The sequence below is a fragment of the Octodon degus genome, unplaced genomic scaffold (assembly GCF_000260255.1).
Source record: "Octodon degus isolate 3935 unplaced genomic scaffold, OctDeg1.0 scaffold00079, whole genome shotgun sequence".
Lineage (NCBI taxonomy): Eukaryota > Metazoa > Chordata > Mammalia > Rodentia > Octodontidae > Octodon > Octodon degus.
This window is the reverse complement of record NW_004524655.1, coordinates 11,151,642-11,167,423: the sequence shown is the minus strand read 5'-3', so window position 1 is coordinate 11,167,423 and position 15,782 is coordinate 11,151,642. Positions and strand designations below refer to the sequence as shown.

Here is a 15,782-nt window from a genome sequence, read left to right as displayed (position 1 = left end):
CAGCAGGTTCCTGCGTTGACCGGATCCTCTACTCTAACTTCTGTGCCCACTCCTTGAACGGTGTCCCTCACGAAATCCCCCCATTCTCGATCCACGCTGGGCACCACTTGTCCCAACCCGCGGGTTAGTCAATGAGGACCCTAGACGGGGAGTGGGGACGAGAAGGGACAGGAGACACAAAGAATGGAGTCAAGACAGGATTCTGATCAAGTTTCGTTTATTCAGGGGAGGTGCTGGGTATATATAGGGGGTGTAGGAATGAGGAAGTCTGAGCTCTAGGGGCTCAACAGGTATCTAGGTAATGGGGGGGAAGGTGTGACCTCTGGGGCATAGCATGTGATTTATGGGGAATGGGCAAGGTGAGAAAGACCATAAACTTAACTCAGCAGGGGAAGAGAAACTTATGAAAATGGCTGACACTATTATAAAATGGATACCAGTTAATGGCTAGAGGCCACTTCTGCCCCAGTCTCCTACCTGTTAAAGGTCCTTTGTTATCCAGTTAGTATTGGCTGGTTCCTCCTCATTACACACCAGAAGTTTGCAATGAATGTGTGAAATGAAAAGTGAAATACATCACAACTTGTACATTGATATTTGACTCATTATTTTTACTGCACACATATCACAGCATATAAATTTCACAGGAACTGACTAATTCAGAATGAAGGCTCTCAGGAGGACAAAGCTGACATTTGTACTGCATCTATTCATTGTTCTCAGGTGAAATGTGGATCATCCTACTTTTTTTTATAATCACAATGAACTCATAGTGTGGACTGAGGGTGCAATTGGACCTCCCAGAACGTGAGTCCCAGACATTGTCTCCCTAATCAGGAGCTGTGAAGCTGCAGAAGGATGAAGGCCTCAGGCTCCATCTGAGCTGAACTTTGATGTTGGAAAAGAGACCTGGATGACCCACAATGTCCCTCTTTTCCTCTACTCTGCGTTCCTCTCACCCCTCTGGGGCTATCAAGAGTTGCAGCAACTCAGCTTTGATCACTAACTCCTGAGCCCCACCCTGCCTGGGGTGATGCTAGAAGACAAGGAGCCCTTCAAGGCTGTGGGTGCATGAGGCAGAGCTCTGGGGCATCTCCCATGGCCTGAACCTCTCTCCTGGTCTAGATGGAATTATTCAATGAAGCAGATCATGACACCACTCCACAGTCTAATGAAATGAAAATGAGTTGACAAAAATATATCAGGGAAATCCAGAAAGAGGAAGAAGAAGGCGAGATTCTCCTAGTGGTTCTTTCCAGGCACTGGCAGGTACAGTGTTCTGTACTAGCACATTCCACAGCAGGAGCAGAAATGCCCAATGACATCAATTCCTAACTGGATCTATATAAATCCACTTCTGCCATCATAATCCCTCCAATAGTAATGGGAGCAAACCAGTAAATTAAGGGGATGTAAAAACCGACCTCAACTACAAGTACCTTAGGTCTTTAGAAAAGGCGTCATTGGCCAGGAGAGCCTCCCAGCTGACCGGGATGGTGATGACGGCTGAGCTCTTCAAGGTCCGAAACAGGAGGCCCATGGGTCTGCCAGGGAAAGCTGAAGAGTCTACGCCGGATGTCAGGAGATGACGTTCAAGGAGCCTTTTGTGGCAGATGAGTATATTGAACGTCTTGTATGGAGAACCCCAGGAAGAGGTTCTAGAGGTGGACCTGAAGCTTTTGACCCTAAAAGATTATCAGAAGAATTTATAAATCATATTCAAGAACTCCAGTTAATGGATGAAAGGATTCAGAGGAAAGTAGAGAAGTTAGAGCAACAATGTCAGAAGGAAGCCAAGGAATTTGCCAAGAAGGTACAGGAGCTTCAGAAAAGCAATCAGGGTGCCTTTCAACATTTCCAAGAACTAGATGAGCACATTAACTACATAGCAACCAAAGTCTGTCACCTTGGAGACCAGTTGGAAGGAGTAAACACACCAAGACAGCGGGCAGTGGAAGCTCAGAAATTGATGAAAAACTTTAATGAATTTCTAGATGGAGTATTGAAATCTGATGTTTTTACAAATTCTGAAAAGATAAAGGAGGCAACAGACATCATTCAGAAGTTGCACCTAATTGCCCAGGAATTACCTTTTGATAGATTTTCAGAAGTAAACTCCAAGATTGCAAGTAAATACCATGATTTAGAATGCCAGCTGATTCAGGAGTGTACTAGTGCTCAAAGAAGAGGTGAAATCTCCACAATGAGGGAAGTAGCAGCAGTACTTCTTCACTTTAATGGTTATTCTCATTGTGTTGATGTTTATATAGAGCAGTGCCAGGAGGGGGCTTATTTGAGAAATGATATATTTGAAGTTGCAGCAATACTCTGTCAACGTGTGAACAAGCAAGCTGGAGATATCTTGAGTAATCCAGAAACAGTACTGGCTAAACTTATTCAAAATGTATTTGAAATCAAACTACAGAGTTTTGTGAAGGATCAGTTGGAAGAATGTAGGAAATCAGATGCAGAACAGTATCTCAAAAATCTTTATGATTTATATACAAGAACCACCAATCTTTCCAGCGAGTTGATGGAGTTTAATTTAGGTACTGAGAAACAGACTTTCTTGTCTAAGCTTATCAAATCCATTTTCATTTCCTCTTTGGAGAACTATATTGAGGTGGAGACTGGTTATTTGAAAAGCAGAAGTGCTATGATCCTGCAACACTATTATGATTTAAAAAATCATCAAAAGAGATCCATTGGCACAGGAGGTATTCAAGATTTGAAAGAAAGAATTAGACAGCTTACCAACTTACCACTGGGGCCAAGTATTGACACTCATGGGGAAACTTTCCTATCCCAAGAAGTGGTGGTTAATCTTTTACAAGAAACCAAACAAGCTTGTGAAAGATGTCATAGGCTCTCTGATCCTTCTGATTCACCAAGGAATGCCTTTAGAATTTTTACCATTCTTGTGGAATTTTTATGTATTGAACATATTGAGTATGCTTTGGAAATAAGACTTGCTAGAATTCTTTCCTCAGATTCTAGGAATGCAAATCTCTATTTTTTGGATGCTGTGCAACAGGCCAATACTATTTTTCATCTTTTTGACAAGCAGTTTAATGATCACCTTATGCCACTAATAAGCTCTTCTCCTAAGTTATCTGAATGCCTTCAGAAGAAGAAAGAAATAATTGAACAAATGGATACTGGCATTGATAGGACATTAAATTGTATGATTGGACAGATGAAGCATATCTTGGCTTCAGAACAAAAGAAAACAGATTTTAAACCAGAATATGAAAACAATGTTTTAATTCAGTATACTAATGCCTGTGTAAAAGTCTGCGCTTATGTAAGAAAGCAAGTGGAGAAGATCAAAAATTCCACGGACGGAAAAAATGTGGATACAGTTTTGATGGAACTTGCAGTACATTTTCATCAACTTATTTATGAGCATCTTCAACAATATTCTTACAGTTGTATGGGTGGCATGTTAGCAATTTGTGATGTGGCTGAATATAGGAAGTGTGCCAAAGACTTCAAGCTTCCAGTGGTATTACATCTTTTTTATACTCTACATGCACTTTGCAACCTTCTTGTAGTTGCCCCGGATAATTTAAAGCAGGTCTGCTCAGGAGAACAACTTGCTAATTGGGACAAGAACACACTTCACTCCTTTGTACAGCTCCGTGCTGACTAAAGATCTGCCCGCCTTGCTTGGCACTTCAGCTGAGGTTAAAGTGACAAAGGAAATGAGTTTCAGCAGGTCTTGGCTGACAGGAAGTACAGCAGATCCCTTAGACACAGCCGACACTTTATGGAAAAACGACTGAAGAAAACAGCAGCCATACTTACCTTGAGGTTTTATTTGAAATTTGGACACTACTAACTGTGTTTACTTTTTTTCCGCTAAGCTGAATTATAATTCCCTTCTTGAATTTATACATTTCAAATTCTGTAAAACTACATGTCACTGTTTTTCATTTTGGAAAATGTTGGTGTCAAAAGGCAAATGAAATTTTACCAGTGTATCGTTCTAGTTCTTTAACATAATTCCATCTGGAAGTTAAACATTATCCTTTTTCAAGGATAATATTTTTCATTATCTATCCCATTTTGCATTCATACTAAGTAAATTACAAAAAAAGTTATTATTCATCAGTTTTTAATGACCTTTTCAGTACTAGTAATTCTTAATCAGATTATTGTAGATTTTCCTAAAGAATTTGTTGACTCAGAGGTGAACAAGTATAATTTCTGTAGCTTTGTTGATTACAGTTTTTTCCAGGATACAATTCCAAGAAAATATTATAAACTAAAATAATGAAATAGTTTATGCAGACATTATCAGAATACATTTGCTTTCTCAGTAAATTTAAAGTTTACTATTTTTTATTGGATAAGTAAATTTTAAGCCAATTCTAGTAAATTTATAAAACTACTTTATTTTATATTTCATTTAACATAGAAGGCTTTAACTAAAGGATCGTATTTATTCATTACTTTAATATTATAAGGGAGAGTAAAGAAATGAGGGGTAGTCTAAGTGGTGCATATGAGAAATAAATGTTTAGGAACAATGCAGTTCTTTAAGATTTTTAACTTACTAATAAACTTGAATAAGATGTGATCTCTAAACCTACCGGTAATCTACTTTAAGAAGAATTGAAAATTGATCAGTGACATTATACATTCTAAGTTTGGGCATAAGTTTTACAAAGGCTGGTTACTTTTCAGATCTGTAGTTGTTTTCATTATCGTTTTTCAAGTCATTTCTAAAGTTCTTCCTACTTGGCTATGGTTAATTGAATTGGCTTAATATGGTGGCATAATAAATTACTTAAAAATTTTAAACATGAAAAAGTTTTGAAATAGTCATTACTTTACAAACCTTTTAAATTTGCTCTGCAAGAACACATTCTAAATTAAATGTAGTGTTCCAGCTTCTGTTGTGTTGCTTACAGTCTTCTAGGAACCAGACAAACTTTAATGTTCACTTCATTCTTGGCAATTTTTCTTAAATGTAAGGCTTTACAGTCAAATTTGGGAAAACTGCCTTTCTTCTCAGAATCCAATTCTAAGTGGTTATCAATTTTTCCAAACCATCCTGGCCCAGAGCTACCTACTGTTTAAATTACCACTGACTGATTTTTTTTTCATTTTCTGTTTAGCCCAGTGTTATCAAAGTATGCAAAACAAATGAAATATGCCAACTTTTGTCAAAGCATTTTTGTATGTTGTGGCAGCTTTAGAAGGCTTTCCAGACTTCTTTTCTTATCCAAGGGAGAGCCAGCATAGGTTTTGGATACAAGAAAAAGTCATATCCTTGTACTGTCGTCATTTTAGAAAGCTCTTGTGTGAATTCAAATTATACCTCTGTTACTTAAAACCAACTTAAAGGCAATAGTTTTACTGGTCATTTGAATTCTTTGTACAGTGTCAATTTGTAAAAAAGCAAAAACAAAAAACTCAAATAAAACATGAGATAGCACTTAAAACCTCCAGATCAGAAAAAAAAAATTTTTTTAAAGGCATTATTTATCATACACCATCCTGAGATGCAGCATGTGCTATTTATTGTTGCATGTAGGGTAGAAATTGAGGCAGATTGGAATTTATCACCTGCATAATGGTTCAGGTAGGAAATGAATTAAAGTTCATCAACACTGTGAGCCGGGTTTCAAGCATTCCACTCCACATTTGCAGGGTAAAAGCACCCAAATGCGAAGGGCATGGCTATGAGCAGTCAAAGTTTACACACACATCCGCAGCCACAGTGCTCTCTAGATAAGAAATTGGGCTCAAGTCAGGAAACAGGAGTTGACACTGGCACTGGGGCAGGGGACCTCAAACTCCGCTCATTATTTCTGAGGGTTAGACTCAACAAGACCTATGCTGGCTGCTCATCCATTAGATCCAAGGCTGCAGAGCCATCCCCTCTGCCTTCCGTAGTTGAGATCTCAGGACAGTAACTTGGAATTGTTCTTAATAAATATACTCACTTTGATTATGATAATTATGTACATTTGCATGGCCTGTTATTTCAGACTGCTGCTTTCCATATTCCTATCAAGGGTCCATTTCCACGACAGCCTTCTGCAGTCTGCGCTGGGCCCCAGAGCCACTTAGGGACATAGGTGTCCTCCCACCAACCTCCAATGTGAAATCATGGCTGCCAGAAACCTACATGATCATAAAAGTGTCTCTGCTTCTTTCTTCTTGAGAAGTATGAGATACAGACAGTGTCTGTTTTGTGGCAGATTACTTAGATGGCTAAAAACTACTAGATGCTGGACATTTCTCCTAGTATAAACATGACTTTTATTATGGTTTACTTTTCCTTGTTTGATTTTATGTGTGCAACTCAGTGAGTATTGCTACGTCAAGTAGTAACTGTAGAATTCAATTATCATGCTTAGGAGAGCTGTGCAAGTTTTGCTGAGCAGCCAATGGCCCAAGGCCATGGACATGGTGTATCACAGAAGGGGAAGGGGCAAGTGTAGGTGTGCACTGCTGGCCATTCAGCATGAATGCAGATGGTCTCTCAGCCCTCAGTTTCCAGATCGATGGTATACATCGTACTCCTGCAAAATTCCATTCTGTTTTAGAAGTTACCATGACTGGTGCAATTACTGAAAAGCAGGCTTCAACTTTACTGGATGTGTTGAAATCTAGTCTACCTTCCTGGATCCATTCAAACTTTGTAGGGTTCAATTAAATGTATGTAAAATCCAGCCACAACCCATGAGCCCTACTATGCCATTTCTCCCACCTCCTGATGAAGTATGAAACTTATTAAGTGCCATGCCCAGAGTGTAGATGGGAAGACACCTAATCTGTCATGTGCATCACTGACTGCACAGGACTCTGCAGTGAGCTCCAGATCTCAGGCCTTTGCACCAGAACTCTGCAGCTTGCTGACAGCCCTTGTGCATTCTTCTGGGTGACCACTCTGTGCCTACCTTACAAATCCCTCTATATTATATATAGTGGTGGGGGCAGGAATTGAACTCATGACCTTGCACTTGCCAGGCCAGTGCTGTGATGCTCAGCTATATCCCTGGCCCTACTATTACATGATATGTCTATTTGATTCTCTAGTGACCCTAACTGACACAAATTGTCAACAGATTTCACTGACCTATCATTATGTTTTTGCAAAAATGATTTTTTTTTAAAAAAAGGAGGCCCTAGAATGTATAATATTTTTTCCTGAAAAAGCATAGTGCATGGGTATAGGAGCAGGACCTTCCCTGACTCACTGCACCCCAGCTTGACACCTCCCTGTGCTGCCCTGAGAAGGACTGGGAAGGTGCAGCTGATGGAGGATGAAACCTGTCTCCCTGTCCCATCCTTTTTAATGACTAGAGCTTGAGGGTGACTTAAATAAAGAGCCTGACCTTAGGCCCCTCTACCAGCAGGGGTCAGCAGAGCTAAAGCTAGGAGAGAAGTTGGCTACACAGGTTCTGCCAAAGGAGTGGACATGCATTAAGGGTCAGTCCTTGGATTAGAATACCAAAACACCATATGTCCTATGCCTCAGGCTTCAGTTACCATATTCTGGGAGACAGATTTTCGCAGTAACACCAGGACACTAACAGGAGCCCAGGTACCATGGGGCCCTAATCTCAGCGATAAGCACAGGAAGCTTCTGACAGACTGAATTCCCTGGAGGGACCGCCCCAAGGTCCAGGAGCTATAGGACAGGCTGAGTGTGAGAGAATAGGATGGGGCTCCTTGGCCCTGTGTTTTTCATCCAGGATGGCTGCTTGGGCTTCCTGCCCACTCTCAAGGTACTGCCTCCTTGCCCTCCGGTGGTCCCAGGGTTGGCTCGCTACTCCAGAGACACCTACCCCTCCCAGCCTCTGCTCCCAGGTCCAGGCAGATGCACCATCTGGCTACAACTTGTTTGTATAAGTGCATTCTTAGGTTGGAAGGGAGCCCTCAGGGACTCAGCCTGGAGGACACATCTCCAGCCTCTTGGAGAAGAACAGCCAGAACAATATGCACTCCCTGACACAGGTCACAGCTCTGACCATGGAACTGTCCTGGTCAGTGGAAGGAGACGCATCCTTGGAGTCCTCACCATCATTCACCACCCACAATTCCATCTTTCGAAAAGACCCTGATTCTGAGAAACTCTACAGACTGCGTGGGGCCTACAGATGGACTCTCCAGGGTCTCTCAGATCTGACTGTGAGCACTTCCTTCAAGACCACACGAAACATTGATGGGAGAAAATGAATAAATAAATGGCTTGTCAATTGCTAGTATATTGGGTAATGAGGGATGGCAAGTAGCATATGTACAAAGAAACTAGAAATATGTTGAGTCAATAAAAGCAAAGAGTTGGTAAAACAACCAAGATCTAATTTGTGATATAATTAGCAAGTATATTGCAACAAGCAGGAGAAAAAAAAAGAAAGAAACACTTTGGACCTGCTAAATATATACTTTCCAACTGTATTAGGAGAGACACAATACTCAGCACCTATGACTTAAAAAGAGGAGAGGCTCCGCACTTTCAGGCGAATCTGTCCACAGTCAGCTGGCTCCAGTGCAGAAAAATGATGACAGAGGGCATGGCAAGGAAAGATGCTGAGTCATGATGCCCAGAAGCAAAGGACGGAGCAGTGTCAGAGAGGCAGGGCAGGAGTCCACACAAGTACCCAAGGGCACACCTCCATGACCCACTTGTTATACCCTAAAGTGTGGCTTACTAATTCTCTAGGTAGGTACCTATCCAATCACTTGACCTACTTACACTTAACCACCATACCACCCAACTGCTTGTCTCCTTGAGACAGGAGAATGTCTAGTTGGAAAAAAAAAAAACAACCTGTGAAATGAAAGGATAGATATTGAAAATTCTGTTTGGAAAATTTTAACATGTCTGTGAAAGCATGGTTTTGTTTTGCTTTGTTTCTGTTTTGAGATAGGGCTAATTTGCTCTGCCTGGGCTCAGACTTGCAAACCTCCTGTCTCAGCCTCCCAGAGTCCAGAGACTGCAGGGAGGCATCATCAGTTCCCAAAGAAAAATGTCACAGGTGAAAAGATTGAACCAATACCCTGAGGACCCAGGGCAAGCTCACAACAACACATATGAGACAAAAGTGCATTGAGGGAAGCAGAGATTTCAAGGGAGAGTTAGGAAAAGTGTCCAGAGTCCACCCTCAGCTGAGTGAAGTGTCGTGGCCCATTCCTTAGAAGGTCTTAGATCAGCCCATGGCCAGAACTTTGGAAGGTCACAGCCATACTGTGCTTCATCCACTATTAACACAGGGCTCCTGGGAGCAGCCTATAGAAAATAACTGGGACTGGGGATCTTGGAGGGCAAGACTGATTCTTCTGACCAAAGAATTTGGTGGAAATTGAAGCGCACTCCCTACTCCTGTCTGCTGTTCTGACCCCACAGCTGAGAAGAAAGCTAACTGAGAGTCTTCAGTGCTGAGCCCCAGGGGAGGAGCCACTTTGCATAACCACTGAACACTGGCCCCAAGGGACCCAGAGGGAATAAGAGAGGCCTGGGGTGGCCCAGTCTGTGGACCTCAGGACCCAGAGCTCTGGAATTTCTTCACCATGGCTTGGACTCACCTCCTTCTCCCGCTCTTTTCTCTGTGCACAGGTGACCTGCCCAGGCCCGGTCCCCAACTTATACCACCACTGGGACCTGAGCCACACTGGCCCCAACCTATGAGCTCAGCCCAGGCATAGTCTGTGGATGGGATCTACGAATGGGTCATTCCTCCACAGTCCCCCTCTCTTCTCTCTTGTAGGTGCCATGGCATCCTATGTCCTGACACAACCACCTTCAGTGTCGGTGGCCCCTGGAGAGACAGCCACCATCACCTGCTCTGGAGAGGCACTGCCAAAAAAATATGCAGATTGGTTCCAGCAGAAGCCCGGGCAGACTCCTGTGCTAATAATGTATGATGATAGTGAGCGGCCCTCAGGGATTTCTGAGAGATTCTCTGGCTCCAGCTCAGGAACGACAGCCACCCTGACCATCAGCAGCGCCCAAGCCGAGGATGAGGCTGATTATTACTGCTTCTCAGCAGACAGCAGTGGTAGTTATAGCACAGCAATACTGATGGGGAACTGAGACACAAAGTCCTCAGCTGCTTGAGTGAACACTTCCTCCACCACCAGGAAGACTGGAGACAAAGGCAAGAGCAAGTCTGGCATATCTCACATACATAGGACTAATTCTGCCCTTTTTGTAGACCTTACCTCAAGGGATCAGAAGAAGGAAAAAAGAATGGAGACATCCATCAATCACTATCACGCAGGATTTCTATATAATAGTGACTGAACCACTGCGTTGTCCAAGTGTTCTAGATACTTCCTGGTAGTGCCTGATTCATCTCACTCCCTGAAGCTCCAAATCCCACGGCAGTCTGGGACCCTAAACAGGGCACACTAGTGGTAGGCTTCCTGACATCTCCCTGCATCCCCTCATCAGCAGTGAGTGACCCACCCGTCTAAGCTCAGATTTCTGTCTCCTCCCAGAAGTGCCCGCACTGGAAAGTGCTGCTGATATGAGCTCTGCCTTCCTAAGATTTGTGTCCTTTCTCAAAATATTTCACTTTCATGAATATCTATGGCTATGAACACAAGATCCCATCCCAACTTAGGGTGTCAGGAAGGGCCTCCTGCTTTGGAGTTCCGTGTATGGGTGTTGAGTTCCTCATCGCTATCTCCTCGGGTCATTTTATCCTTTGCCCAGTTTTCTCAGGATAGCCTGTGCATGAATTGTCCTTTTCAAAGTTTGTGTCAAGAAAGGGAAAACAAAGGAGAACTGTTGCCAAATCGGAACATCGGGGAGTTTTAAAGGCACTCAATAACCAGAACACACTGGATTTCCCCCTGAATTCCCACAATAAATATCTAAGTGCAGCAACTATGTATGACGTTTCCTTGCATTTTTACGAGACAAAACAAAAATCAGAGCCTGACATACGAGATATCCTGAGTATCTTCTCCAAGATTGACTACATGAACCATTAAATTCCACAGAGTATTAAAGTTAAAATAATTTAAAACTAATGAGATATATGCCAAAGAAGTAAGAACATCCATGTAAGTGCCTTATTCTGTTTATGAAATATTTTATGTACTTTTGATGTATATTGAAAAAGTTTGAATATTGATACATTACAGCTTGAAATGTGAAATCATTTGGCAATAAACATTTCCTGTAATCCTTTCATGTATTAAAAATCTAACTGTACTATACTGTGCCCTGTACTGTAGTACAAGTAAAATCAGAAAAAATTACAACGTAGAGGCTCCTCATTTCATGGCCTGCTTATTTAATGATTCCTCAGACTGACCACCATGTTATAAGCTTGACCACACTGGTCGAACTTATGACCTGCTTCTGGGACTTACAGCTCATCTCTTTTTAAAATTTGTTGCATAGGGTTCTATACATTTTGTTTAGAAAGGTTCAGTGTGTTTTTTGAAACACTATAATTTTTGCCAGTTGTACTGTACAGTATGCTGCTGTAGTCTCGTGTTGTTATACACTATAGTACTGCACGTAGAAGCTGCGCACGTACAAGCGAAGGCATCAGGTCAGATCTTCCTTTGGCCATTGCTTTCGGTGCACAATGAAATGTACATACTATATCTGACTCCTCATCTAGTGAAGAACTCACTTAATGGTCTAGCCACTGGAATGGAGTTTGGTCATCACACAAGCCTATCTCCACTGAACAAAAAAAGTGTACTGAAGGAGTAAAAGATGCTGAAGCTCTAGAAACAAGATCTGCAGAAGTGTACCAAAAAAAGAAAAGAAAAAAAGGGGGAGGAGTTGTTTTAGCTATGGTTCATAGTTCTGAACAGTCATTAAACAGGTTGTTAACCAAAATATATCTGTACTGTATCCCAGTGACTATGAAGAGTATCTATCAGAGCCTCTTGTCCTCTGCTCTGGGCCCATTGGTAATACAGGCATCCCTTTCCCCTGCAGGGGCTTCAGTGACTTGTTTAGTGGAATGACTCCCAGACACTCCTGAGGACATAGAAATTTATGTGGAATACTTTAACTTAGTTTTCATCAGACAATGGGACATTGTGGGTGAAGAGGCAGGAGAAGTGACATATCCTCGGCAGTGGACCTGCAGAGCTACCCCTCTACCCTCACTGTCTGTGGGGCTGAGTCATGTCCTAGTTACCACAAAGATGCTGCAGTGTATACCCTGAGCTAAGGCTGATTTGTGCAATAGGCCAATATCACCAGCCAAGGATCATGGAGTCCTGGGAAGAATCCTACTTAGCCTGGGGCTGAGTTAGCATCCCCAGGAGTACCCATACCTTGACCGAAACTCCACACTCCTGCCTCCTTTCTCACTGCACAACAGTACAGGTGCTGTTCCATCTTCCCCACTGCCCACATTTCTGCTGTGATGTTTCTGCTGTGGGTCCTCCCAGCCATGGTCTGAATCCCCTGGGACCATGAGCCAAATTACACCTGTCCTGCTCCAAACTGTCAGGGATGGGTCTCAGAGATGGCAAATCTGATCAGAACACTCAGCCTGTATGTCCCTTCAGGGCACAGGCCTTGGATGCCCGGTCTTCAGCCTAGGAAGATTCAAGAAAGGGCTCAGCAAAGAGTGTTTCCTGTGTGGTAGCGCTGGGCTTCCCCAAGTTAGAATGGAAGACAACTCTTGCTTTCAGCAAAAGGACACATTCAGTTGACCCAGAAGTCCTCTACCCTGGACCACACATGGGTGTGATGAGAACCACAACAGCAATAGAATTAATAACGATGATAATAATGATGACTGTAATGATGTTGAGCTGAACACACCGCTGAGTTTCAGGCCCAGAAACATCCAATGAGCCAATGATATTGCAGTGGCTATAATTTGAGAGGATCACCTTTGTTTTTCATTTTGACATATAAGGACAAGTATATAAGCACTGTGCTTGGTGTCACAATGCTCTCTAAGCTTCTAGACACTTTACAGAGATCCCCAGTTATTTCCTGTAGGCTTTGTTTTACTACCAAAACACAAGAACAGAGAAAGCTTTGAAGTTCAGGTTCAGTTACAGGGGCTGTTCTTGTGCCACTTTCCTGCACATTAAAAAACTCTCTGCGCTGTGCTACATTGGGCCTGTCAGGGTGAGCACACATGAAGTACACTGAGGGAGGGGACACTGTGCAGTCTCTCAGGTGACAGCAGTTTGTGAGTCACATGAAAGCGAAAGGTCCCTGTTATGAGTCCCCCTCACCAGCAGGGGCCAGCAGAGCTATAACCAGGAGATGCTGGGGCTGCCCAGAGGCAGCTCAAAAAGACTGGGTCTGTAGGTCAAAAGGAGTCTTCTACCTCAGTTTCCCTGCACTTATTCACCATCACATGGGCTCTGGTGGAGCTTGTGGGGCTCAGACAATCACCTCCACAAGGCTCAGAAGTTCTGTCCTTTAGCAAAAGCAGGGGACTCAGTTATGACAATGCAAGGTAATACATTTCTCTGGCTCTGCAGAATCTACCAGAAATAGGATGGGGACCACAAATGAAATTTAAAAATGTCCAGAGGCTGGTGTTGCAACTCAATGGTAGAGAACTTGCCTAGCATGCTCTAGGATCAGATTCCATCTGAGTACCACAAAAATAGCATAATAGCAATAAGAAAGTAGAATTGGCCACAATTAAAAGCTAAAAGAGGGTAGAATTAAGTGTCATAGTGTGTATTCATCCATTTTTCTCCCACATTGTGATATCAATATGCCATGCACGTGAATGCAGGTAATTTTCATTGCCTGTATGCAATGCTTTTGTTCTATATTTTACCTCGATGGCACCTCTCTGCCTGGACTACATCAAGTAGCCTCCTGTAACTCTTCATGTCCATGTGTAAGGGGGATACTTTCCACGGGGTTCACTGGGTCTGCAGTATATGCTGCACCTACTCAGTGCCAAAGGAAGCCTCATGACCCAGAAGGGCTCACTAGGCTGGAAGAGCCGCTCCCTCCTTCACCCAAACCAGAGATGTTGAGCAGCACCAAGAAATGAAGGAATACATATGTGGCCATGGTTCTTCTCTTTCCCAAGACAATTAACAGAATCAGAATTTTAAAGAAGACTCTGAGACCTTAAAAGGCATTTGTCTATATTGAACAGTGAGAGGAAGAAAAGTCTGTGTGCATTTTTCATGATGGCCTTTCAAGTATCCCTGTCTTCAGAAAAGCTTTGCTGTTGCTATATTTCTGTTTCTTGACTTTGCAGCAATCCTCCTGCCTCAGCTATTTCTTTATCCCAACTTCCTAGGAGTATAGGGTGCTTCTGTCTCTGTGCACAATGGCCAGAATTGTGAGACGTCATCTCTGCTCACAAATCACTGGCATTTGAAGAGAAGGCAGCCTCTTGACATTGCAGGATTACCCATTCTTAGGAGCAGCGCAGGGGTCAGGGAGATGGCTCAGTAGAATAAGCATTTGCCTGGTAAGGGCAATGGCCTGGGTTCAGTCCCCAGTTCTGAAAAAAAAAGAAAAAAAGAAAAAGAGCAGTACATTGTCTAGGCAACCAATACTTTCTTTGTTAAAAAATTAATTTTATTGAGAAACTAATAGCAATGAGACAGTTTCAAAACAGGTTAGTAGGACAGTTACAATAATTAATACGTATTAATTGTGTAATTGTTGTCTTTGTGGTAGTTATTCATAGTACAAGATGCAGACAGGATAGCCTGTCCAAACACTATTAGTACAAATCTTTCTTCTCATTGAATTAAGAGAAAGTAGCTGTGTATCTATCTTATTTTGTATATACAGATACAAAATGGTCCTTCATTTATATACCCCCCCTTTTAAATTAATTTTACTGAGAAACAAATAGCAAGGACACAGTTTCAAAACAGGTTTATAGGACAGTTGCAATAATTAATACATTGGATATTTAAAACTTTTTTTTCTTTTTTGCAGTAGTGGGGATCAAACTCCAGACCTTGCACTTGCCAGACAGGCACTTGTGCTGATGAGCTAACTCCCCAGCCATACTTTCTTTTTATTAACATTAGAAAACAGGCAGGTGAGATAGCTCAGTGGACTAAGCCATGCCAGCCCCACCCCTATGGCGAGCTGAGCATGCAATCAAGACTGGGCATGTTGGCGTGTAATCCCAGCACTGGGGAGGCTGAAAACAGGAGGATCACTGTGAGTCCAAGCTCTGTAGTGAGATCCTGTACCAAATACATTTTTTAAAAAGCATTAGAAAGCTTCTGATCCCTTAGTGTCAATTGTACAAAATCAACAACCTTGAGTCTTAGAAATGGAATCTTGAGAACCAGTCTGTGTTACGTTCAGGTACCAGCTTCCTATGAGTATGTAAACATTACGTACTACACACATGTCCTACATACTAAACAATAAATAAGGATTGATTATTATTTTTCAGGAGACTGCCTGACACGAGCAGCACACCCAGACACCTGAATGTCATTATTCTCACCAGGAATACAGTCTCCTTTGCCAGGAGGTGAACAGGGGTGATGTCCTTACCCATGGCCACAAGACTGAGGGAAGATGATGCACCTGAACATGAAAAAGGGGTATTTTTGACCAGAAGTACCACAGATGCCCCAGATGGGGGAAACAGGAGGATATGAGGCAAGAGAAGGATCAGGATGGGATCCTATGTCCAGGCTCCAAAGCAAATCTGGAAGGAATCTGATCTACCCACTGCTTGTTTAGGGAATTTGAGAGAAGCTTTTAACCTCTGAAGAATCGTTCTCTTACCAGTAGGCAGGAAGAGAAATTGTTCCTTACAGCTTAGACTATGGTAGGGTTACTAAGAATGCTTGTTTGGAATGTCTTATGTGGAATT

The 15,782-nt window shown here is 42.5% G+C and overlaps 3 protein-coding genes across 6 annotated transcripts in view; all 3 read left to right on the top strand.

The window, feature by feature from the left end:
• LOC101585743 (immunoglobulin lambda-1 light chain) overlaps positions 1–15,782 on the top strand; it is a 734,743-nt gene that overhangs the window by 311,866 nt on the left and 407,095 nt on the right. The gene's annotated exons all lie outside the window — the stretch shown is intronic.
• Positions 1–15,782, top strand: part of LOC101592830 (immunoglobulin lambda-1 light chain-like) — a 475,660-nt gene that overhangs the window by 62,512 nt on the left and 397,366 nt on the right. The window lies entirely within an intron of this gene.
• On the top strand, positions 1,494–3,652 carry LOC101562337 (exocyst complex component 5). The gene is made up of 2 exons (XM_012515821.1): positions 1,494–1,520; positions 1,598–3,652. The coding sequence occupies exons 1-2, from the start codon at positions 1,494–1,496 to the stop codon at positions 3,650–3,652; spliced, it is 2,082 nt and encodes a 693-aa protein (XP_012371275.1).